This window comes from Erpetoichthys calabaricus, chromosome 8, assembly GCF_900747795.2.
Source record: "Erpetoichthys calabaricus chromosome 8, fErpCal1.3, whole genome shotgun sequence".
Taxonomy (NCBI): domain Eukaryota; kingdom Metazoa; phylum Chordata; class Cladistia; order Polypteriformes; family Polypteridae; genus Erpetoichthys; species Erpetoichthys calabaricus.
The window spans coordinates 137546244-137574196 of NC_041401.2; the positions used below are offsets into that span (position 1 = coordinate 137546244).

Here is a 27953-nt window from a genome sequence, read left to right on the forward strand (position 1 = left end):
CCATCAGGTTCTTGGTCACCTCCCTGACTAAGGTCCTTCTCCCCTGATTGCTCAGTTTAGATGGCCGGCCAGCTCTAGGAAGAGTCCTGGTGGTTTCAAATTTCTTCCACTTACGGATGATGGAGGCCACTGTGCTCATTGGGACCTTCAAAGCAGCAGAAATTTTTCTGTAACCTTCCCCAGATTTGTGCCTCGAGACAATCCTGTCTCGGAGGTCTACAGACAATTCCTTTGACTTCATGCTTGGTTTGTGCTCTGACATGAACTGTCAACTGTGGGACCTTATATTGACAGGTGTGTGCCTTTCCAAATCATGTCCAATCAACTGAATTTACCACAGGTGGACTCCAATTAAGCTGCAGAAACATCTCAAGAATGATCAGGGGAAACAGGATGCATCTGAGCTCAATTTTGAGCTTCATGGCAAAGGCTGTGAATACTTATGTACATGTGCTTTCTCAATTTTTTTATTTTTAATAAATTTGCAAAAACCTCAAGTAAACTTTTTTCACGCTGTCATTATGGGGTGTTGTGTGTAGAATTCTGAGGAAAAAAATGAATTTAATCCATTTTGGAATAAGGCTCTAACATAACAAAATGTGGAAAATTTGATGCGCTGTGAATACTTTCCGGATGCACTGTACATATACATATACATATACATATACTTTACCAAACTTAGTTTTCTAATTTCTATATTGTTCCCAAAACACAGAACTTGTGAAATAACACATCACTTACTTAGCCCAGGAGTCCAATAAAAAACAGAAGCTGGTTGGAACAAAAACCTGCAGCCACAGTGTGCCCCCAGAACTGAGGTTGGGAAACACTACTTTATACAATACTAACTTAAGTAACTCTATCTTTTATTTACTGCTTGACACAATACAAGGTGCTAAAATGTATGTGTAAATGAAAAGCTTTAAAAATGGGTATGCTGCAGTTCTTTAGTCTTTGGGTAGTCTTATAAACACAAAGACAGGATGTGACGATGCAAGTTCGGCTCTGTGCTTCCATCGGCTGTTAGGGAGCCCTTGAACCCAACACCGTCGGTAATGTCACCGATGAGCTAGACAGTGAGGCAATAACAATGAGCAAGGGGATGGTGTAACAAAGTGCAAAGTGCTTTTATTTAAAAGAACAATCAAAACAGGTGTCCAAAGTGCAGTAGTGCATTCACATGTCTTTGTTAAATAAATCAAAAGTTAATAAATAATCCATAAAAGGAATGTGGAGGTTAAAATACACAAAAACAAAACAATCCTTTAAAACGAGGTTAAAATGTATTTCAGGAAGCAGTCTTTAAAAATGAATGACAAACCCGGTGCTTCTTCTGTTACCCTGGTGGCTCCCCTGCTACTCCCATCTGGGCTGCTCAACAGGAGAGACGCTCTCATTGCAGCTGACCTTCTACCTACTTCTGCTACTACTGTCAGTCTTGCCACACTGATCCTTGGCTCCGGTCGGCTCCTCCAGACAACGACTTGGGACTTCCTCCCACGGCCAAGGTTTTCATGTGGAAGACACCATATCCCATGTCCAGACTCCCGCTGCCATCCACGGAGAATCATCCACCTTCCAGTCACTCCCGTCTTTCCCGAAACAAACTCTGCGGGAGCGACAACCACTACTACGATCTGGGTGTCGGCCTAACCCCAGGTTGTCTGGTCAGCTGCTGCGAGCCTGCTTTCGCTCGCTCGCTCGCTCACTCACTCGCACCGGCGCACGCTCTCTCTCTCTTGCTTGCTTCCTCCCGTAACCACCGTCTTTCTTTCTTTCTTTCACCTCGTTCTCTTTTTCTTCTTTCTCTCTAACCGTCTCGGGCTTCTCTATATATGCAGAGAGGACATGCTACAGCCACCACGCCCCCTCGCTAAGCCGCGAGCGCGGTGATTATTTATTTTAAACAAACTGGCCTTTGCTAAAGGAGCTGTGGACCCATAACACCACATTCCACCCTCCATAAGACTCCAGTTGCATGGGAAGGCTCCACGCTACTACCAACCCAATGCAACTGGAGACCAGGTCCACAGCTCGGCCACTCTACACTGCACTAAAACCAATAAAAGCACTAAAACAATTAATCCCACAATAAAAACCAACCCAAGACCCCTTTCATTAAAACAGGACATTAAAAGAATAAGAACTCTTTAAAAGACAAATAAAAACCAGCAATAAATGTCCATAAAAAGCTCTGTCCATAAAAAATGTCCTTCTCCGGCTTGGGTCCGTGGGTTCATCAAAGTCTGGTTCCAATCCCGCTTGCTGCTCTGTCTCCTCTTCTGGCCCCACTGCTAGCTCATCCCACCGCTGGTGGATCCCACCACTGCCACCAAATGTGACGATGTGGGTTCGGCTCTGTGCTCCCATCGGCTGTTAGGGAGCCCTTGAACCCAACACCGTCGGTAATGTCACCAATGAGCTAGACAGTGAGGCCAGAAGAGGAGACATAGCAGCTGCAACACATTAGCCACAGGAACAATCACGGATGTGGGCAGTCTCTCACCTGTGCACTTAGGTGAGAAATGCCCACACCGCAGATCGCCCTGCGGCTCGCTACAGCCACCACGCCCCCTCGCTAAGCCGCGAGCGTGGTGATTATTTATTTTAAACAAACCCGCCTTTGCTAAAGGAGCTGTGGACCCATAACACTGCTTTACACTGCTAGCAATAGAGTAAGGAGTTGTCAGCTACTACTAGTGCTTTTGAGAAACATCAAAATACACATAGTACTTCATCAACAGCAGTTGCATTATACCATTTGCTGGAATAACTAAAAAGTGTGCAGCCATTTACAAATCACTAAAACTATGTTTTATTTTTTCAAAATGATGAGGCACACAAGTATTTCTCTAAAACAGGCATTGCAAAAATCAATAAAAATCACTTTCATTTTGAAAAATATTTTTACTCTCACATCTGAGTGCCAATGTTTATTATACAGTCATGCAAGCATTAGTCTAGTATTTATTGGACAGAGTCATCTCTCCCTTTGTGTCAGGTAAATTAATGTGATTCACTGTGTAACTGGGACTGGTCAATCAACAAAATTCATTTGCACTCCCAGGTGCAGGCAGTATAGCTGGACAACAGTGCTTTAAATACTGCCCAGTTTGACACAGGGAAGGCTTAAAGTCCCAAAGAAAATTTCCTGGCAAGAAACAGAGAGGGCCATTTTTGGAGTAGGAGTGGTCCTTTATATGTCATTTTATAAAAACGTGTCAGAAAGGTCACAAGCAAAGATAAGGGAGTAATGAGGCTTGCATAAGCACCCCAGAAATTGACAAGAACACACAAACCTCTGAGAGAGAGTGAGAGAGAGAGAAAAGCCAGAGAAATACAACAAGAATATGAAAAAAACTTCTGGCCTACAGGTGGCAACATGTGGCTAATGACTAGGAAAGGGTGAGACCAGGATACTCACTCAAGGGCAATAACTAACAATAGGCCACTGTAAACCATTTTTTGGGGGAGAGACTGTCTGGAAAACCAAGTACTTAAAGGGCAAATGGGACTGCTAGGGGGAGTTCTATTCTACTGTATCATTCTTGATACAAATGTACGTCCACCTTTGATTACAAAAGGTATTCCAGGGATGCAATGTAAAACCACTTTTAGCCTAAGGTCTTGTTGAGTCTACAATCAGTAGATGAGTTAGAATGAAGGCATGAAGAAAAGAAACCAAAGTCCTGATAGTGGGAGTACTTTTCTCTATTATTATGTGATATTTTATGTTCTTCCTGTCTCATGGATTTTGCAAGTTCTGAATGTTTGTTTGGGTTTTCTCATTTTTCCTGTTTTTTAATTTCAAAAAGTCATGCATATTTGATTGAGTGGTAACCTTAAACCATGCTTTTGAGTGAGTGTACTGGTCTACATAAGTGAATGTTACCATGGCTTGGAACCTGTGCTGGGTTTGCTCCTGTCTTGAGCTCAGTCCTACCAGAATAAATTCCAAGCAACTACAGCTCACCATTAGAGAAGAAAGTGTGGAATATTGATTGGTTGTTTGAGAAAAGATGGTCACAGCTGGAGAACTCGATGCCTACACCACTATAGCAGCAAGCACACCAAAGTCACAATTTTCACAATTAAAAAAAATGTGTGTGTATATATATATATATATATATATATATATATATATATATATATATAATAATATAGGAGACAGGAGAGAAGCAGTTACTCTAGGAGAAGTGGACAGGGCCATAGAACCCTTAACCCATCAGCAGGACCGGTATCTGCTCCTTTGGGCAAGGAGGAACAGGATGAGTACTGCCAGAGCCCTAGAAAATGACCTTCAGCAGGCCACTGGTGTGAATGTCTCTGACAAAACAATCAGAAACAGACTTCATGAGGGTGGCCTGAGGGCCCGACATTCTCTAGTGGGCCCTGTGCTCACTGCCCAGCACCGATACCAGAATTGGCAGGTCTACCATTGGCGCCCTGTGCTTTTCACAGATGAAAGCAGGTTCACTCTGAGCACATGTGACAGACGTGAAAGGGTCTGGAGAAGCTGTGTAAAACATTATGCTGCCTGTAACGTCTTGGAAGGCATATCTATGGAGGGACACACAGACCTCTACAGGCTAGACAACAGCACCTTGACTGCCATTAGGTATTTGGATGAATTCCTTGGACCCATTCTTGGACCCTATGCTCGTGCAGTTGGTCTTGGGTTCCTCCTGGTGCACGACAATGCCCAGTCTCATATGGTGGGAGTATACAGGCAGTTCCTAGAGGATGAAGGAGTTGATACCATTGACTGGCCCCCATGCTCGCCTGACCTAAATCCAATAGAACACCTCTGGGACATTATGTTTCGGTCCATCCGATGCCGCCAGGTTGCACTTCAGACTGTACAGGTGCTCAGCGATGCCCTGGTCCAGATCTGGGAGGAGATCCCCAGAACACCATCTGTCGTCTCATTAGGAGCATGCCCCAACGTTGTCAGGCATGCATACAAGCATGTGGGGGTCATACAAACTACTGCGTATGATTTTTAGTTGCTGCAATGAAATTTTGGCCAAATGGACTAGCCTTCTGCATAATTTTTTCTCTTTGATGTTTGGGGTGTCTTTGAAGACAGCCCTCTGTTAGGTTGATAATTTTCGGTTCCATAAAACGATGTGGCATCCTTTTGTTCCTAACACATTACCCAGTCCATATCAGCATAGATATCCAGCATGATTCTTTTTCCCATTGAGATCTGATGTGTTTTCAAAGTATCCCTTTAATTTTTTGAGCATTATATATATATATATATATATATATATATATATATATAATATGTGGGTATATACAGTCATATGAAAAAGGTTGGGAACCTCTCTTAATTCTTTGGATTTTTGTTTATCATTGGCTGAGCTTTCAAAGTAGCAACTTCCTTTTAGTATATGACATGCCTTATGGAAACAGTAGTATTTCAGCAGTGACATTAAGTTTATTGGATTAACAGAAAATATGCAATATGCATCATTAGACAGGTGCATAAATTTGGGCACCCCAACAGAGATATTACATCAATACTTAGTTGAGAATTCCTTTTGCAAATATAACAGGCTCTAGACACCTCCTATAGCCTTTGATGAGTGTCTGGATTCTGGACACAGGTATTTTTGACCATTCTTCCATACAGAATCTCTCCAGTTCAGTTAAATTTGATGGCTGTCGAGCAATTACGGCCTGCTTCAAATCATCCCATAGATTTTTGATGATATTCAAGTCAGGGGACTGTAATGGCCATTCCAGAACATTAAACTTCTCCCTCTGCATGAATGCCTTTGTAGATTTTGAACTGTGTTTTGGGTCATTGTCTTGTTGGAATATTTGGATACTGCGTAACTTCAACTTTGTGACTGATGCTTGAACATCATCCTGAAGAATTTGTTGATATTTACTTTAACAAGGGCCCCAGTCCCTGAACTAAGCCCCACAGCATGATGGAACCTCCTCCAAATCTGACAGTAGGTAGCAGGTGTTTTTCTTGGAATGCGGTGTTCTTCTTCTGCCATGCAAAGCACTTTTTGTTAAGACCAAATAACTTAATTTTTGTCTCATCAGTCCAAAGCATTTTGTTCCAAAATGAATCTTGCTTGTCTAAATGACCATTTGCATACAACAAGCGACTGTTTGTGGTGTGAGTGCAGAAAGGGCTTCTTTCTCATCACTCTGCCATACAGAAGTTCTTTGTGCAAATTGCGCTGAATTGTAGAACGATGTACAGATACACCATCTGCAGCAAGATGTTCTTGCAGGTCTTTGGCGGTGATCTGTGGGTTGTCTGTAACCATTCTCACAATCCTGCGCATATGCCGCTCCTGTATTTTTCTTGGCCTGCCAGACCTGGGTTTAACAGCAACTGTGCCTGTGGCCTTCCATTTCCTGATTACATTCCTTACAGTTGAAACTGACAGTTTAAACCTCTGAGAGAGCTTTTTGTAGCCTTCCCCTAAACCATGATACTGAACAATCTTTGTTTTCAGATCTTTTGAGAGTTGCTTTGAGGATCCCATGCTGTCACTCATCAGAGGAGAGTCAAAGGGAAGCACATCTTGCAACTGACCACCTTAAATACCTTTTCTCATGATTGGACACACCTGTCTATGAAGTTCAAGGCTTAACAAGCTAATCCAACCAATTTGGCGTTGCAAGTAATCAGAATTGTGCAGTTACATGCATTCAAATCAGCAAAATTACAAGGGTACCCACATTTTTGCACAGCCAGTTTTTCACATTTGATTTAATTTCATACAACTAAATACTGCTTCACTAAAAATCTTTGTTTTGTGTGTGTGTGTAATATATATATATATATATATATATATATGTATATATATATATATATATATATACTGTATATATATATATATATATAATGTGTGTGTATGCATGTATCCTGTGTTTGATTGGGTGTTAGCAAACAGACTGAACATGTAATTCTCTCGTTGTATGTTGTTGAGTGTGTGAGCATACACATTTACCAACTGTATTGGGTTCATGTTACTGCTGGAATAGATATAGCTCCCTATGACCCTGTAATATATAAGCTTTGAAAACACCTTTTATAGAAATTCTGTGAATGAAAGCACAAAATGTAAATAGGTATTATCAGAATGGAATCCCCTGATCACTGAAGCTATAAAAATTGCTCATTCTGAAATGTGACTATCTTTTGAAATATACGTTCTGTTGAATGAAAAGCTAATTCAAGTCAATTATAGGTACAAATGAAATATGTCATGCTGAATCATTCAACACCCTGCAATAAATTACATTTTGCAAAAATGATGCATTTTAACATACAGAGTCTAGCCTCAAGCATTTCAAATACCTATTGTGTCTTTCAGCTACCAAGTAACCTAGCAAAAGTAGAGTTGCTCATTTCTTCTACCATACAAATGCAGATTGGTGTAGTAGCTTGCTTGAAGAGAACACCGAAAAACACTATTGCCTAACAGCATTCTTTGAGTTGGCAGTGTAACATACATTTGTATGCTATATTAACTCCTTGCTTTGAGGACTTTCATTTATTGTAGTAGGCTGGCTAGAGTGCAGGGCGTGGCAGGATAGAAACGGCACCTGAAGGTTGCCTCAACACATCAGCAATAAAATAACTTATTTAGAGCTTCTAACAAGTCAAAATGATGCATTCAGAATGTCAATATTTTGTCTTTACTACATCTTTAACACAAATAAATTCACTAAAACGTCAGTCATCCGTCCTTTGAAGCAAACTTGTACTGAAAGTTTCACATACTTGTGACCACCCCTGCACTGAGCACATTTTACCTTTTTTAAGTAGCAGCAATGTGCAGGCTTGTCACACAGTAATCCCTGTATGGAGTCTTGAGATAATAGCTATGACAGAAATTGCTCTCTATCTCAGTCTAGGAGAGGTGTGAGCAGTGCAGGGTGCCAACTGCAAATAAAGTCTTGGCTACAATATATATTATTATACTTAAGAGTTCTTCATATTAGGTGTAATAACTGACACATTTAGTCCACAGAGATTTGATTTCAGTTTTAGTTTCAATCAAACAGCAAGAGAATACTACATTATAATATACCATACAATCACATCACAACACCTAATATATTGCAAAATCCAAAAATATTGTAACATAAGGTCTCTGGTAATTCCCACCCTCTGTGCTAACAAACTTAAGTAAACTGAAGATACATGTAGGAAAGTTTAGAATGCAGTCAAGCATTCTAGTTGAACAAAGGTGTAGACAGAAAGAGAAAATTATGCACATCTACAGGAAAATGTTCACAATGTAAATTGCCACTTAGTATACCAATGGGAGGAAATCTGAAGCTTAGGAAAATCAGGAAAAGTGAATGGAGACATAAAGTCTAAGAGTGATATTAGAAAAGCTGGTACACTGGAAGCAATGCAGAAAAATGATAGACAACTGAAATAACTAATGGTGCAAGAAATCATCCACTGTCCCAACATAAATCCTTCAAATTATAAGTGTGAAGCACAAGTAACATGGAGACAGTAAATTGTGCCTGTGAAGAGAGGTGATTTATTGTAAAGCAAAACTTATCACATTTATTATATAAGTACCTATTGTTTATTTCACTTTTGCTATATTTTGCTCATTTTTCTTAGTCTGTTTTTATTTAGTTTCCATTATTGAATGCACAATATCAATAGTGCATTCAATAAAACAGCATTTTCCATTTAGTGAGCTTAAAATATTTTTAAAAATAGATTAATGCTCTTATTTAATGCATACCTTTTTGCTGTGATCAATCATAAATATATTTATATGTAATTGTGTGTTATTTTGATAAAACTATACATTTATAATTTCATATACAGTTGCTGTCTTTGGGTTCCATCAGACTTGTATTGATTACCAGTCATGTGCTTCAAAGTATAGAACTGGATTTGGCTTCTCTAGAAAACTACTGTAAGATGGATGTGCGTCCACAAGCTGGCGGAAAGTGGACTCAGACCTTTTAAATGCTTAAGCCTGACCCCAGATGTAACATCATGAAAGGATATAAATGAAAATTTCCTTTCAGAGACAAAAACTTTGGAAAAGCAAGGGAACCAGGAAATGTTTTATGTAGTGCTTATCTATAATGAACAGAACCTCAAAACATTTCACAAGTACATTGCTAAAGTACATCCACCAATCCACATATTACATTGCCTGCTTACCCAGTTTTGGGCAACAGATGGCTATAAAATTACTTTCTTTTTTTTGTTTTTGCTGAACCACTAAATTTGTACTTTATAGCACAGAGCCTGAGCCACTACCTTGTACTTTAAAAATAAGAAACAGTAGGCGAGAGAGAGGTGGACAAATCAGGTGAAAGGAAGGGAAGGGATGTGGACAAGACAAATAAGTTGCTTGCAACCTTTGTTATTCTTCAGACTGAAGACACAGATGTATTGTTATGAGATCGGACTTCTTTCTTTGTGTTCATGTTCATAAAACCTTTCTTTCTAGAGACCTGGAGGTGAATCATTGCCTATTCGTTTCCACTTACTCCCTGTGCGTGTGTTTGTGTTTTACCTTAGATACTCACATTTTTCTTCTATAGCCCATACATACGCAGGTTAGAATAATCTGAGCTCCTAAATAGTACCAGTTTGAGTGAGTGTGGGTATGCAAATATATGTGCTTTGTGATGGAATAGCATTTTAACTTGCGTCCTAGTTTGTGAGAAGTGATCAAGAGACCCTCAACTGGATAAGCAGGAAAGAAAATGGGTAAATGGAATAAATTGAATTTTGATACACTTGGTGGTCTAATGTCATTGTCCTCTGAAAACCCAGAGATGGTTCCATGACACCTTCCAAAGTGAATTATAAAACACATTTCTCTATGTGTTTAAGGAGTAATTTCTACCTGAGCAATGTGCAATTACATAATCAAAAAAAAAACAAAACACTAATATATTCACAAATGTTATTTAATTAAAACTGTTCAAATAACATACATATTTACAATTAATCAACCTTTAGTTCACACTTCATCTTTCATAGTGGAACAGTATGGCAAAACATTTTACACAGACACAGAGAGTAATTTTATAAAATAAGCTTTAGTTAGCCATAGAAGAAAAGTGAGTACTTGCCTAGTTGATAAAAACAGATTTTTTTATAGGAGTATAAGGCTCCAGGGGTCACAATTAATGGATAGAAATGCAAACTTTTACTTACATGGGCAAGATGTTGAAATTCATTTAAATTATGAGAGGTATGTCTTGCATACAGTTGAAAACAGTGGAAGCCACAAAGCCATAAAAAATGTTTATATGGGATGTATGTGTGGCATCGACCAGTGATCTGGAACATCTGATTTTAGAGCTTTGTAAGTGACTAGCAGGGCTTAGAAGAGGATTCTTAAATGCACAGAAATCCAGCATCATCAGGCCAGCACAAGGATTGTTTGTTCATGGTGTCTGGTATTGTGATTTAAGCAGAAAGATGGTACATCACTTGCATTAAAGTGAGATATAATTTTTAATGAAGATTATTGATGACAGTTGGAATAATCTATGTGAGAAGTAATTAGGATATGGCTAATTTCTTATTCTAGGAGATTCACAAGACACTTTGTATAACCAAAGAGTTTTTCTTTCCAAACCCTTTTCTTCAGGTACAGCATTGTGCTTCCATTCAAATACAGTTAGTATTATGGGGCTTATTAACTTTTTTTTGTCTATGAGCCAGGCCTTCTCCTCAAGCTGTCTGAGGTTTCCTGCCAGCAACTGGAAATCTGCAATAACTTTTAAAAAATAGGAAAGATACCAGGGTAGCAAAGCTTGCACTCCCACTAGGTGGAAAGGTGATGAGGTAAGCACCACCTGGAAGTATAATGTGCCAGTAATTACATCCTGCTGCACAGAAGTGAGGTGCATGTACACTGGAAGCATTGTACTCTACAAAGAAAAACAAACCAATGAATGAACGTAAAATGAACATGAAAAGACTGTTTATTGTTGAGCTACCACATGGAATTAGAAAGTAGGACAGCTTGACCTCTGATGTTCTTGTTGTAAAGCTCCTGATGCAGTGTAAGCATTAATCTGTGAGATAACATGATAAATTAAGTGTGTTATTTATTACTAAAAAGACCCTATGCATAGTATAAAAGTTAGAATGCTAGGCGGCAGTGCAATATTGCATAATTTACCTACAGTGTTTGAATATGGCTGTTTTGTGCACTTTGAACGGAGGATGTGTGTTTCAACTCTTTTTAAATGGTATGAATACACCTGTGCCAAAGTATGGAATGAACTCTATATTATGATGAACCACAAAGACTCTCTATAATTGGAACCATTTTAGTTGGTCAGGGGTTAACAGACTTAACTTGGAAATCATTGGACATATCCACAACCGATCTCCAAAAGCATAAAGAACATCACCTTTGACCATAGACTTCATCTGCAATTTGTCCCAGAGCTGCTTCTCAACTACATAAAGCAGGTGGTGTGAATTTAAAACAGCTCCTCTGCTCCTTTCAGCACCTGGCCATTGAGTTCCCAGAGGCTTGTGAGTTTTCTAGATGTTTACCAAGTCCTGTCAAGTGTTTCTGAAGTGCAGACTCCTGGTATATTTGACATTTGCTCCTTTTGTTGCCTATGTTCCTTGTATATTGATTTTTTCCATGTAAGGCATATCAAATATTATTCTTTAGGGTGTTGCAGGGGCTGCAGTTGTCTGCTTCTAGCAATATTCTTAATAAGAAGATCAAAAGCTAAATTCTTTCTAATGATTATAAAAAGGTGAAAATGAGACTAAGCTAGCTGGTTGTTAGTTTTTGCTCTATTTGTATCTCATTACTAACTGGCAGTTGGTTAATAAAAAAAAAGAATTATTTAAAGTGCCTGAATTCAGTTGTTTAAAAAACATAATGTATTAAGATTTCTGAATTTCAACAAGTGAGTAAAAAAAATTTCACAAAAAAAGTATATGTCAATTACCAGCCATAAAAGATTATAAGTAAGGAGTTGGCTGGAGAACATATCTGTAGCCACCACAGCCCCTCAGGTATGGAAATTTTGCAAACTCCCCACCTCTGTTGTACAACTAAGCTATAGATTATTAATTTTCTATCTGGATTTTGTCTGAGTCTTTGACAGGCATAAAGAACATAAATAAAAACTAGAAATCTGTATTACTACAGAATAAAATTAATACTTAAATCATGAGTTGTTTTAGTAGCATTAGAGCTTTTATTGTGTGAGCTTACTTTGTCATTTGTCTATTTCCTATAAACTCTGCAAACATTTGTTGCTATATCATCAGGGCTCTAGTTTTAACATGGATACGTGTTTGTGGACAGCCCTGTGGGGCGGTGGCTAGTGCTGTCTTGTTATGGACCAAGCTTCCTGGGGTTGTAACTTGGAGTTTTCACGTTTTCCCCATGTCTGGACTGGTGTCCTGACCAGTGCTGTGTCCACCCTTTTGCCCGATACTGCTGGAACAGACTCCAGGAATATTTCCCATCCACTCATAATATCCTAAGGAAGGTTGAAATTTTATTTGTTCAATACACTTCCCTCTTCTGGTGTGAGGGATTTTAGTGTTATTAAAGACTCCACTTTTTCCTTTTTTTTTTTGTTTTGAAGAACATCACTACGACAAATTATTTTACTAAAAGAGATATATATATACTGTATATATCCATGCTCCATTCTTTACTACAACAAAGTCATTCATATATCTTGCTTTGATTACTGTAATTCTGTTCTCCTTGGTTTTTCAGCCCAGGGAATTACAAGACTATAGTATTTAGAAAAACTCAGCTGCCAGAATTCTGTCCCATACCAAACCCTGAGAACACCTTACTTCAACACTTCAGGAAATTCACTGGCTCCCACTTAGTTTCCTTATTGTTTTACTCCTCATTCTCATTTATTCACATTGTGTATGCCATCTTCTCTTTGTCTCTTGATGGACCTCATATTGAAAGTTGACGGTCCAAACCTAGGGCATGTGTTGCCTTTCAGTTATGTCAGGTCATTTTTTCGAACCTGCTTAATCCAGACCAGGGTTGTGGGGGTGCTGGAGCCTATCCCAGCTAGCATAGGGTGCAAGGCAGGAAAAAACCCTGTATTAGACACCATTCCATTACAGGGCAAACTCACACACACACACTTTCAAACACACCTGCATGTATGTCTTTGGACAGTAGGAGGAAACCGGAGCTTACAGAGAAAATCCACGCTGACACAAGGAGAACATTGCCTTTTAGTGATATGCTCAATTTTAGCTTCTTTTAAGAAACAATTTAAAACTTTTTAATCAAGCATTCTCATTTACTTAACTGTCACATTTATATGTTTCATTTATGATTTCTTTATATACTTTTATTGTTTCTATATATTATATATATACATACTGTATATATCTCTGTTTGGTTCTGTTTTACATTCTGCTTGATATTATTCTTTTTTCCATTTTGTACTCCATCCTTGGGTACTTTTGAAAAGTTCTTTTAAAATACAATTTATTAATATTTATTATTACTATGAAATCCAGTAAAGTCTTTGATTTTTGATCTGGTTAAATGGATTTTTCTATGTACTGTGCCCTAATCTTGTTTATTTTCCCTTGACCAAAAATAAATGTTTCAAGAGGATTAAGGTTACATTTTTGAAACAGTGTGGATAATGAAACCATCTTTGATAATGCGTCATTTAAAACTTCTTCAAAACACTGAAGATCAAGTAGCAGCGGTTTCTAACTGTTTTCAGAAACAGGTTCATTATTAGTCATTAATCTGACTGTTGAACACTGATACAGAGTAAAAGCTGAAACCATCAAAGAACCTTTAATCCACTTTCTACCCTGTCTTTAAAAATAATGAAACAGAAGATAAATACCTTTTCCTTAAATATATTTGTTTACTACTTTGATGTTACAAATATAATTTAAACTAAGAAAACCACTAATCACCTCCCTTTTTTCATTTGTTTAAAGATTGATATGTAAGAGAGGAGAAAAACAGCTCTATATTAAATATCTTTCCACTGCTGCAATATCTGTCTTTAAATGATATTGTCTCTGCTGGGCCAGAAATAACATTTATTTATTTATATATTTATTTATTTTATATAAAGGTTCCAGCCTAGGATATTTACTTTGAAATAAACTGACTGATCACTGCATTACAGATCCATCCATCCATTTTCCAACCCGCTGAATCCGAACACAGGGTCACGGGGGTCTGCTGGAGCCAATCCCAGCCAACACAGGGCACAAGGCAGGAACCAATCCCGGGCAGGGTGCCAACCCACCGCAGGACACACACAAACACACCCACACACCAAGCACACACTAGGGCCAATTTAGAATCGCCAATCCACCTAATCAGCATGTCTTTGGACTGTGGGAGGAAACCGGAGCGCCCGGAGGAAACCCACGCAGACACAGGGAGAACATGCAAACTCCACGCAGGGAGGACCCAGGAATTGAACCAGGTCCCCAGGTGTCCCAACTGCGAGGCAGCAGCGCTACCCACTGCGCCACCGTGCCACCCTGCATTACAGATGCCCCAGTGAAAACAAGTGATGCCTATTAGAGCCACTGAAGATTAAATTTTTCTTTCTGAATTCCTCTTAAAATTGAATTGAAATGAAGTTCAGTGTCAGGCAGCACAGAACCCAACAACAATTGCAAGTTCATTTTTTTAAAATTGTACCAGCACCATTTTAGAAAATATTTTGCCCCTCTGTGAATATCATTTTTTAGTGCAACTTTCATTTATTTGTGCCAGCTAGTCTTTGCCAGGTGCACTTAGGTCCAAAGGCCATAGGCTTCCGCACACAAGCAAACATCACAGGAAACATTTGATATTGTTGGGGCAAAGCTAAGCATAACAAGATAAGCAGCTCTTGTTCCACAGGGCTTGCACAGCACTTATACTGTACCTGTTGCAATGGAATAACATACTTTTCTCATTTCTGTTTATTTTCCCTGGCAGCTTTCTCCAATGATCTTTGTGAAAAGCTGTGCATAGCTTTTTCATTTTCATTTTCTTTATCACCTTGAATATGAAACAAGATTATATCACTGCATCCACTGCTTACTAAATGGATGCTAACAATTATATCCTGTTTGCTGAAGCCATCTGTTGTAGCAAAGTTGGCTCTTATACCACCAAGTATAAGTAGCACAGCAGAGCAGCCTTTAAATGCACATCTCCATATTTCACACATCAGTCATGCATTTATAGTGTTCATGTAAATAAGGTATGTGTTATATAACATTAAATACTAGTACTTGTACTAGTACATATAGTCCACTTGATGGTGATTATGCTAAAATGCTAGTCTTTCTGTGGTATATGCTTACAAAATACTTTCTTTTACAATCATATCAATATATACTCTATATTGCTTGTATTTGATTACTGAGGCTAACATAACTTTACTTAACTTGTTTGTTATCACAGGCAAGAGGTTTAATTAAAGTAAGATAGCTTAGATGAATGAATATTTATTTTTACTTGTGATTCACAGTTGCTTCTTAAGATTTATTCTTTTATTAATGTGTTTTATGTTTATGTGAAAGCTTGAGAACTTCATCAGAAATTGTCCATATTCTGCATGAAAGAAACCAAGCAGATACCAGCGAGAGGATGTTTTAATGGCCTAGGTTAATATCTTTTAAGGTCAAGAGAGGGCAAATAACGCATCTTGTTTTAATCTCAGCTTGTATGGGGATCCATGTAAAATCCTTGATACCAGTCATTGGAGAGCTTGTGAAAACGTACGTATCATGTTGCTGGACTAATGGCAATTTTATTTTTGTATTTTGTCTAAGGAAGATACTTTTGAAACCAGATACATTTTATCATGATGATCTCTTATGTACGTGTTATATTACTTTGCCCCACAAAATTTCTTTCCATATCATAAAGTTGTAGAAAAGGTTTCTGTTTTAGGATTAAGAACTGCACAATCTGCGGTGGGCTGGTGCCCTGCCAGGGTTTGTTTCCTGCCTTGCACCCTGTGTTAGCTGCAATTGGCTCCAGCAGACCCCCGTGACCCTGTAGTTAGGATATAGCGGGTTGGATAATGGATGGATGGATGAAACTGCACAATTCAGTATGCACAGGAAAACATTTTGTTATCATCTGCATATAAACTGTACATGATAAACTTAATTTGCAGCTGTGGGAAAAATCATACAATAAAAAATACAGTTCTTCTGGGAACAGCCAATTCAGTTTGCAGTTCTACAATTTGCAATATTTGAATTATTCATTGTAGTGTAAGAGCAGGGGCACCATTATTCTTGTCAAGGCCTGGGTCAGGACTGTTCTAATGAGCTCCTCCTCAGAATGCTGTGGTTATTTATGAGAACTATTACCAACAGAACATTACAAACATATAATTTTGTAACATTTCAACCAAAATCCAAAATATTACCAGTACATACAATGCCAGCCAAAAAAACAGAATGGGGCAATATCAGCTTGTAGTAATTTATGCACAAGCTACTGTGTTACGAGCTTGGATAGCAAAAATAACCAAAAGATAACACTCATGGTGCACCATTTTATGCTGATGCAATGGCTTTCTTAATTTTACCCAATTAAATCCTCTTAATAGCGAGTTTTATAGCAACTACTGTATGTTACTTGCTTTTCTGGAAAATGATTTGAAGTTATGACTATGTTAAATATATGTACTTTGTAAAAGGTCATAATGCTTTACACTTGCTCTGAGCAGTTGTGTTTGTCATTACAAATATATTTATTTTTTTAGAAATCTTTCAATAGGAAATATAATATGGAAGTTGTAATCTAAACAAATTAATATCTTTGATGATTTAATGATTGGTAACAGTTTCAAACCGCATGTTTTTTGATCAAATTAAGTGATCAACATATTATTTACTGATCACTAGTTGCACATGCAGTGCACTTTTAAGATTCCACATCTGCCATTAAAGCAAATTAAGCAGTCTGCAGTTCTACTTTCTTAGACCTGTTCTACCTCTAGTGAGCCTATGGGAAAAAAAAGAACGTGTCATTTCTGGAGATGAGAAAAGCAGGACATTCCTTTACATCCGTGGGTTTTAAATATAGAAACAAAAAGAAACCAAAAGCTGTGAAGTGATTTAAACATAAAGAAATGAGGAGTGCTTAGTCAGATATTCATGCATTTAACATTTTTTACAGAAGGGTTGACTATATTATGTTACTGGGAGGAAAATAACTTTTATTGTATTACATTAACATATGAAAAACATGTAAATGGTACTGATGTGAATTCATTTCACAGAGCCGTAACTTATACACTGTACTTTGGAAGTTGTGTCCTCTCAGTGCAAAGTAGGAAATTATTTTCATTTTGTTCATTTGGGGAAGTCTTCCTGAAGCCATTTCTAATAGATATTGTAAGTCTTATTTAAGTAGTTTAGTTACATTTGCTGATGCATAGTATTGCATGAAAGCAGGAATTAAATACAGATTGCTGGATGGGACCTTTAAATGGCCCTTGTGGCACAAGGAAAGGGAGCTTACGGACCTGGCAATTGCCAGGAGAAATGAGGCTGGTGCAGCTGTAAACTGATCTCAATACTGTATGCATGTGCACAAAGTTGCTACTGAAACTATTACTACTCTCCATTTTCTTCGCCAACATCACCACAAATTGGACTTGTTCAGTACCTACTTTTAAATGAGAAAACTGTTGACTGAACTTCTCTTTTATGGGCTCTGTCTTGACAAAAGGTTGTGTACAAAATATGATACAGCATAAATAACAACAATAATGCTAATAATAATAACATATATATAGTAGTATAACAATCAACACTTCATCAAGGCTAGATTTTGGTGAAGTGATAGGCGAATTTATTTCAAAGTATAATCAGCTCTCGTATGGGCCTACATTAATACTTCTGTGAAAAGTTTGAAATTTTAGCATCACTCATATCTTGAAAATTTCATCCTCAGCTATTCATGACTTTATTAATGCCACTCTTCATAGTCATACCTGGCTCACTTTGAGGATCTTCATAGCCAGACACTGGCTGGGGAAAAAAAACCCACCAACGTTCCTCTTTGATTAGATACTGAGATTGCATTATTTGCTTACATTTTCAAGAAAACAGTCAACAGGAATAACGGGTTTAAAGATATTTTTATACTTCAATTTAATTGAAATTATTTTGCAGTTTTTTCAGCCAGTCAGTGTATGCCAGGGGCCAAAGTAAACATAGTTTTATGGAGCTGTCTAGACACAAAATTTTTTTTGTCACCATCACTGTAAGCTACCTTGTGGGCTAGTGGTCTAAAAACAGTAGCTGGCAACTCCTATTATGTTCATAAAATTCAATTCAATTTGGATATTTTTCTCTCATGTAACAGAAACTAAATCTTAGTGAAGTCTGCATACTTACTAGTTTATTGGGCCTGTCAATACCACTCATTTCTATGGGTTTCTGAAATGTAGTACTTTTTCCCAAAAGAGTCTTGCACCACTGTTTTAAATCAATTCCCTTACTGTCCTGGCTCATTTCTCATGGCCACCTCGAGACCTTGCAAACTCAGACTCTTGATAATATTAAGTGCTGCGGAACCGTTCTACTTGGAATGTGTGCGTATGTGTTAAGTAAGCTGCATATAAGGGGTGCATTTGGTGTGGGGGTGGGTAGGCAAATTAATTTCACTTCAGAGAAGTGGTAATAACACTTTGTAGCAACACAATGTGTGGGGCGAAATGTCTCACTGGCAGAAGACCTTTTAGTCAGGAAGGTTTGAGAACGAGGATGCAAACTTTATTGGGATACTAATAAGTCAGAGCCAGAGACAGACATAAGCACTTGACTTCATGGGGCATCATCATCGTAGTGATTATGAAAAATGTAATGGTGATTGCTAATGTCATGATACTGACAACATCTCAATTACAATTTTTGATTAGTATCTAATTTTTTTTTTTTGATAAAATAAATTTTGCAAACAATATAAATCTGGTATTACTGTACTCTTATCTACTCTGAATGTATAAAATTAATAAATATTAATTCAGACATGCACCCTAATAGACAGAGGTTTAAGTCCTTGGTGCTCCCTGAGTAGAGTTTGCATGTTCTTGTGACGGTGTGGGTTGGCTCCATGCTCCCACTTCAGCTTCATGCTGCCTCTTGAACCCGACACAGTCAATAGTCATGACTGGGATGATCTTGGCAGATGAAGACAAACACACGCAAAGCAATGGGTAAGTGCAAAAGTGCGTTAGTGCTTTTATTAAAATTAGTCCAAAACCAAAATGGTGATCAAAAGGGCAGTGCTCTCAAATGTCAATAAATAAATAACCCAATAAAAGACTAGAAATCTGTGAGATTAAAAAAAAAATGAAAACAAAAATGAGAATAAAAAAACCCCATCACTGTCATTGTGTCAATATTGCTTTTACTCCTGGATGAACTCAGCACAACTCCCTTCTAGTCTTCCCTGCTCACCCATTGCTCGCTCAGCTAGCAGAGTCTTCAACATCCGTGGTCCTCTCTAACCGACCCCTGCCTTGAGTGGCATTGGCCGGACTGCTTGGGGCCAGTTGACTTCTTCTGCTCACTGCTGTACCTCAGATCCGTGGAGAGGATGCCACCTCGATCGTACCCATTCCTCTGAACAATCAGTGGGGATGATCCGTCCCTAGAGCACTGATCCGTCATGGGACAAATCAACTTTACAGATGAGTGGGTAATAATACCAATAGACCTTTTGGGTCACCTGAAGATTTAGATGACAACTAAAATGAAATCTAGTTAAATGTGTGGATGCAAATAAGTGATTTTTCTAGGACAAGTACTACAACAGAATTCTGTCAGATTTATTAGAACTAATACACAAAAATAGGCACATCCCTTCTCTCTTCCAATGCATACTACATGCGTCTTTGGCACACAGATTTTTTCTTGATTTCTAATTTCACCCACGATCCAAAGACTGCCAGAATAACTGACTACACAATAGTGTTTTTTTTGGAAATATAGCTATTTGTGTATGATCTCTTTATGCATTATCAAAGGTGTAAGATGTCATCATACCTTGTGTTTTTTTTGCCTACAATATCCATCCATTTTCCAACCCGCTGAATCCGAACACAGGGTCACGGGGGTCTGCTGGAGCCAATCCCAGCCAACACAGGGCACAAGGCAGGAACCAATCCCGGGTAGGGTGCCAACCCACCACAGGACACACACAAACACACCCAGCACACACTAGGGCCATTTTAGAATCACCAATCCACTTAACCTGCATGTCTTTGGACTGTGGGAGGAAACCGGAGCGTCCGGAGGTAACCCACGCAGACACGGGGAGAACATGCAAGCTCCACGCAGGGAGGACCCGGGAAGCGAACCCAGGTCCCCAGGTCTCCCAACTGCGAGGCAGCAGCACTACCCACTGCGCCACTGTGCCGCCCTTGCCTACAATATTTTACTGTTTATTGTATTAATTAATTAATAGCTTTGATTTTCTTTGATGTCAGATTTAACCTCAGATCTGACTCATTGCCAGTTCTTGTTGTTTTACTCACCAGTATCCCATCCATTGCCAGTTGATAACCGGGATTTGGAGTCTGTGATGTCCTTATGTGAGACTAGAAAAAGAACTACTTCCCCTTTCTCATTCTTGATGGGTACAATGTCCAGTAAACACCAGAACTGAGCACCTGCCATAGCAATAAAGAGAAAAAATTAGTTTAGTTGGTCTTGGATTACAAAAATGTATGCTCTTATTTGATTTTCACTTGGCACCCACCATAAACATTGACAACAACGGTTTATCATCTGACTTTTGTGCATAAATAGCATACTACAAATGCATTTAAATCAATGGATTGCAATCAAAAACCTCTAATGTAAGTTATTTTTTCCAGAATGGCTATTTTAGTACGAGCAGTTTGTAGTTTTTTCAACTGTCTCTGGTAAAAAAAAAAAAAAGCAAAAAGATAAGAAGCTGTTTTATTCTGATCATTTATATTAGTTGTGACACTAATGTACAACACAATTGAATCATAAAATATCTACTATATACAGCCTCTCTAAAGAGAAATTGTAGATTAATATGGATAAACAGTAAAGCCATCATCCTCTCAGCTTTGACCAAGGAAATCTTACCAGATATTGTACAACAGTAAAATGAATTATTAGCAGTACCAGTGAAGGAATCAAAGAAGGTTTAGTATATCTTCAGTACACATGACCATAATCGCATTGGCTATTCAGTGTTAAATATAATAATTGGACTTGATCTTTCTCAGCAGGAATGTTTAAACTGTCTATCATTTAACTATAGGATAAGTCATTTTATTGCTGCTGTAAAAACCAAGAGATTGTGCAATTGACTCCATGTTTTGTGAAGAAAATCATCCACATAGTACTGATCTAGAAAATGTCTTCACATTATTGATTAATGTAGTCTCAGTTATAACTTACAACGACAATACTGATATCATTAGCAAATACTGATCTATGTAATTTTATTATTTTTACTTTAATGATCAATTCCATTCTTCAGAGCTGATGAGGAAAACTTCCCAAAAGATCTATGTCTATCAAGACAATTTCATCGATGTCTGACTATTGATTAAGTCACTCTCATACTAATAATATAATTAAATCTATTTATTTTGTTCATAGTGTTCAAGGTAGATTAATGGTGTTACAGGGATAAATCAAAACAATTTCATGATTCACTAACTGATCAAAATGCTCATACATTATGTGCATTGTTCAAAGCAATCAGATCAAGACACTCTCATACTTCATTCTACATTGATCAAAGTTGCTTTATCAAATCACATTAAAAATGAAATGATCCTCTTGCCTTTTATAAAGCACATTGAGTTATCACTATTAATTTAATGTAATCCTTCACTCAGTATTGATCAAAGTGATTGCCCTGTCAGTTCAGTGGCGATTTCTAACTGTAAGTATCAAGTCAACTATGAAAGACAGGTGTTCCAAATAGGATGGGGTTTTCACTGCTTGATAGATGATTTTGATTACAGCACAATAAAACAGAATGTACAAAAGATCACCAAAGGCTTAATTTTATTTTAAACAAATTATTGTAAATAACTATAGATATACATAAACAAACTGTTCATATCTATATGAAAACAAAAGTGTCTACATTGTGAAATTTAGATGTAAATTGCTTTAAAATAAAACTATTTTATATATGTATGTATGTAAATAATCAAAATAAAAACAAGACAAACCTTGTTTGTGTCAGGCAAGTCCTGCTTGGTTTTTAATAAAGGATTGCCAAGATTGTGTCATAAGGTTGAATATCTTGATTGGAAAATAACAGTTGACTTTGTCCTGTCTTATTACTCAGAACTGAAGTGTCTGGCATATCAGTATGGTGTGCTAAAATGTTTAAACATCTCAACAGTGAGTGAATGGCAGGTAGCTGTGCATGGTCTTCTGCCTTAAACATTAACTAAAGATTACCTATTGATTTTTCAGCAAGTACTAAAACCTATAGAGCAAAAGGGCAGGCAAGAACAAGAATACAAATAACACATTTTATATTACTGTTGAAGAGATGGTATTACGTCCTAGTTGTTTTCTAAACAATAATTCCATCTTGCATGTTTTTGTCATATAATTTTTAATATAAAAATACTCACCTCAAATCAAAAAACTTAATTCTTTTCCTAAAACCCTCTTGTTTTGCCTTCTACAATAACTAATCTTGCAATCATAGTGTTGTGTATTTTTACTCAAATCTCTCTGCTACACTTAAACTCAATTTACGTGAGTTTTCTAGACGAAAACCCCATAATTGAACCACACATTTTGCTTGTCACAAATATGCCCTTACAAGTCTCAAATGACATAACCTGCCTAGTAGCTGACTTTTGTTGGCTTTTTATAATCATCTTCCAAACTCTACTATTCACAAAGAAAACTCACAGTGCTATAAATATATTATAAATTCCATCAGTCACGGCACTCTGACTCACACTGGAGATGTGCATTTTTTGTTCTTTTGCAACCTTAAATCCTCTCCTCCCTTACTTCCAGAAAAATGAAATTGTTTCATTAGTGTCACTAAAGTTTGCTTGTCACATTTTGAAATACTTGACTGTTCTCCCTTTTTGTTATACAATCTTTTAGGTAGCATCATTCTAAAAGATGAACAGTGCATCCGGAAAGTATTCACTTTTACCACATTTTGTTATGTTACAGCCTTATTCCAAAATGGATTAAATTCATTTTTTTCCTCAGAATTCTGCACACAACACCCCATAATGACAACGTGAAAAAAGTTTACTTGAGGTTTTTGCAAATTTATTAAAAATAAAAAAAACTGAGAAATCACATGTACATAAGTATTCACAGCCTTTGCTCAATACTTTGTCGATGCACCTTTGGCAGCAATTACAGCCTCAAGTCTTTTTGAATATGATGTCACAAGCTTGGCACACCTATCCTTGGCCAGTTTCGCCCATTCCTCTTTGCAGCACCTCTCAAGCTCCATCAGGTTGGATGGGAAGGGTCAGTGCACAGCCATTTTAAGATCTCTCCAGAGATATTCAATCGGATTCAAGTCTAAGCTCTGGCTGGGCCACTCAAGGACATTCACAGAGTTGTCCTGAAGCCACTCCTTTGATATCTTGGCTGTGTGCTTAGGGTCGTTGTCCTGCTGAAACATGAACCGTCGCCCCAGTCTGAGGTCAAGAACGCTCTGAATCAGGTTTTCATTCAGGATGTCTCTGTACATTGCTGCAGTCATCTTTCCCTTTATCCTGACTAGTCTTCCAGTTCCTGCCACTGAAAAACATCCCCACAGCATGATGCTGCCACCACCATGTTTCACTGTAGGGATGGTGCCAGGTTTCCTCCAAATGTGACGCCCTGGCATTCACACCAAAGAGTTCAATCTTTGTCTCATCAGACCAGAGAATTTTCTTTCTCATGGTCTGAAAGTCCTTCAGGTGCCTTTTGGCAAACTTCAGGCGGGCTGACATGTGCCTTTTACTAAGGAGTGGCTTCCGTCTGGCCACTCTACCATACAGGCCTGATTGGTGGATTGCTGCAGAGATGGTTGTCCTTCTGGAAGATTCTCCTCTCTCCACAGAGGACCTCTGGAGCTCTGACAGAGTGACCATTGGGTTCTTGGTCACCTCCCTGACTAAGGCCCTTCTCTCCCGATCGCTCAGTTTAGATGGCCGGCCAGCTCTAGGAAGAGTCCTGGTGGTTTCAAACTTCTTCCATTTATGGATGATGGAGGCCACTGTGCTCATTGGGACCTTCAAAGCAGCAGAAATATTTCTGTAACCTTCCCCAGATTTGTACCTCGAGACAATCCTGTCTCGGAGGTCTACATACAATTCCTTTGGCTTCATGCTTGGTTTGTTCTCTGACATGAACTGTCAACTGTGGGACCTTATATAGACAGGTGTGTGCCTTTCCAAATCATGTCTAACCAACTGAATTTACCACAGGTGGACTCCAATTAAGCTGCAGAAACATCTCAAGGATGATCAGGGGAAACAGGATAAACCTGAGCTCAATTTCGAGCTTCATGGCAAAGGCTGTGAATACTTATGTACATGTGCTTTCTCAATTTTTTTATTTTTAATAAATTTGCAAAAATCTCAAGTAAACTTTTTTCATGTTGTCATTATGGGGTGTTGTGTGTAGAATTCTGAGGAAAAAAATGAATTTAATCCATTTTGGAATAAGGCTGTAACATAACAAAATATGGAAAAAGTGATGCACTGTGAATACTTTCCGGATGCACTGTAACAACCATTGTCCATTGCATGAAAGAATTTTATAAAAACCAATTTGTTAATAAATGAAATAAACAGTGGGGGTGGTGTTTAGGTACACTAATATTGGAATATCTCCAAATGTCACAAAAATCTCACAGCAGAAAACAATTAGTTATCTCAAGACAGAAATTTGTAATTTTTTCTTTAAACAGTAATAATGCAGAAGAGCCAAGATCTGTATTTTGTGTAAATCAGCATATATGCTTTAATCACTCCCTTAATTATACTCCTGAAGCACTCCAGAATATTTATTTAAATACAAAATACCATTAGTTGTACTCATTTCTGATTCACATTTCTGATTCGTCTAGATTGCCTGCTTGCATTTCCTATAATTTTTTTTCAGTATGTTTTTGAAGTACAGCATTGCAAAATCCACGCTGCCAGAATGCAACACTGATATCAATCCTTAAACTTTATATTATGAATGGTTTTATTGTTGCTTCTTTCTGCAGCTAAATTACTCACAAAATATTCTGCATATTCACATTTGCATTCCTCTGTTCTGCATTTACTACTACCATTTTCATTGCTCTATAAGAAGTGGCTGTATAGACCACATACAGGTACAAAGAATGCATAATACTGTATGTAATCTGGAAACATTACTAGCAAATTTGTACTTGCAACTGTATACTAGCAAGCCACTCATTCTCAGTCTGTTATATTTAACATTTTAGAAACAAACAACTTGTGGTCATATTTCTTGGAGAAATAGGTTATCTAAAGCTTCAGAATTAAATGCACCCACACACTTGGGTTTAAACGGGGCTATGTATAAAGTGAAACCTAATCCTATATCCACAGGCCTTCTCTTGGCAATCTCCAAGAAGAATTATTTGCATTAATAAGTTGTTTCAGTATGTTATCTTCTTATGACAGCAAACATCATACTCCTAAGAACTGCATCTTCTTGAATCCTCTTCTTTTCCTTTCTATGTTGTTTTTGCCTTATTCACTGTTTTCTCTTTGTAGATCTGTTTTTCCTTTAAGATGGTAAAAGCACAGTTTTCTTTGCTAGTATTAATCGTAGAGGTCTGATCAATTACTGAATTTAACTGTACAAAAGTGGTTGATGTGCAGAATAAAGTAAAGGATATGTGTGGTAGTGGAATGTTGTAATCTCACAAATCTGGAGGCAGTGACAGAAGAGGGCAGTAAGTTCTTGAGCTGGCTGATTCCCAAAAGTGTATCCTAATTAGTCTACTCATGTAAATAATTTTCTTTTTTCCAAAGACTGAGCTGACTAAATCATGGCAAGGTAGCTTTCCTAAAAGAGACTGGAGGAGAAAACAACTGCCATGAATATTTAATTCATCCTCCTTTGCAGCCCTTTTCTTTTTTACTGATTTACTAGGGGGGAGTAGCCTACTCTCATAGCAGGTGAAAGTAGAGCAAAGGCCAATCCCTGAGTAGTTGAAACTTTGCCACGGGGCGAACTCATGCCCACCCACTCAGATTAAAGCCACCAATTAATCTAACATGCACGCTGTAGAAATGGGGGAGAAAACCAGAGAACACATGGTTACACATCTGCATATTTTTAACAACTCACCCATTACAATTTGATATTTAATGCTTGTAAATTGTTTTTCCAAGTTGTCTAATAATTAGCCATTTCTCCACTCAGACTTATTTCTTGGGGCCCCAGAGAAAAATACATTTTCAGAAAAACAGAAACAGTTCTCATTAATTACTCCTATTTTCCACCTTCTAATACCTTCTAATAGATTTGGTAGAGTTTAACTATAGGAAAAAGTTCTGTATCTATGATGAGGATAATCCTAGCATTTAAGTGTTTTGTTGTTAAGTAGTTGATGGCTAAAAAAAATTAAAAATCTGCTTAAACTCATACAAAATGAAATAGTTGATCATCTGGAGGATACCTTCAATTAGGAACAGAACCACATGTTGAAACAGTCCTAAAGTTCTACCTAGCCTTTTAAGCTCTTATGGTTAAATATGAAGAGTAAAGTACAACTCTCCAGTCCATCAACCTATTCATTTTTTCATTACAGGGTTGTGGGTGCTACGACTAATCCCAGGAGTATCAAATAAAAGGTAAGAACCAAACTTGAATGGGAAGGCTCTCTATTGTAGGCCACAATCACACACACACACAATGTACAGCCAATGGGAAACCAAAGATGCTTGTCTATAGGGGGAAACTGGACAAATTATATGTTGACATTGAGGGGATGTGCAAACTTTATACAGACAGAATTAGAATCAGAAATGAAGACATGAATCAAAATACATCAGAAACTATAGATGCTGTACATGTTCAATAATGTGCAACATGGAAAAGGCCATCAACATGAATTGTTTCTCTGTTAAAATACTTAATCAAAACCACATCTGCATAACTGGCATCCTATATTAAATAAAAAAAAACCTGCAACAGAAAACTCAAAACTACATAGGGTTTTCATCCTGCCAGTATGAGACCTGAGAATAACATAAAATTCATAATCATGAATCATCACTTTGCCAGTTTGTGGCTTGGTTTCGGTTAATTATGTGAAATAAATGTTTCCTAAAGTTACTTCACTATATAGTATATATATTCCTTACCGGTACCATTGAGAACATTATGTAGCGGTATGTGGTGATCTGGAATAAAATGTACAAAGGTTTTAATCTGGGTAAGCAACTTCCTAAGTCACAAATTTGTAGAATATGAGACTTCCTAAAAAGGAACTATAAAAACTATAAGCAATAATACTTTTCTTTTACTCTTTAGATTACTGACTGATATTTCAAAGCTCATTGTTAATCAGTTTTGGAACTCTAAAGGACTTAGCTGATCCACATGTGGTGTAGCATGAAGGTCTAGTAATCATGGCTGCTGCTTCACAGCTCCACGGTCTTGAGTTCAAATTACAGCCTGGACTTTATTTGAATGGAGTTTGCATATTCTCCTCGCATCTGTATTGTGGGAGGAAAGACATGGTACCTGGAGAAAACCCAATGCAGAGATGCACAGGTTGGGTTAACTTCCAGACTTTAAATTACCCACAGGACACAAGTCGCATCACCTTCACCTAACACTAATCTGCGCCTGTGGAAATATTGTATGGGTATGATACACTTAATAAGTTTCTGTATAGGTACAAATTTAGTTACAACTTAAAGAAAATAAGCAGTATGGAATTATTTAA

The 27953-nt window shown here is 37.7% G+C and overlaps 1 protein-coding gene across 1 annotated transcript in view; it reads right to left on the reverse strand.

The window, feature by feature from the left end:
- Positions 1–27953, reverse strand: part of kcnh3 (potassium voltage-gated channel, subfamily H (eag-related), member 3) — a 577011-nt gene that overhangs the window by 182826 nt on the left and 366232 nt on the right. Inside the window, exon 3 of the mRNA XM_028807521.2 lies at positions 20536–20670. Within this exon, the coding sequence (XP_028663354.1) occupies positions 20536–20670 (135 nt within the window). The remainder of the gene's footprint in view (positions 1–20535; positions 20671–27953) is intronic.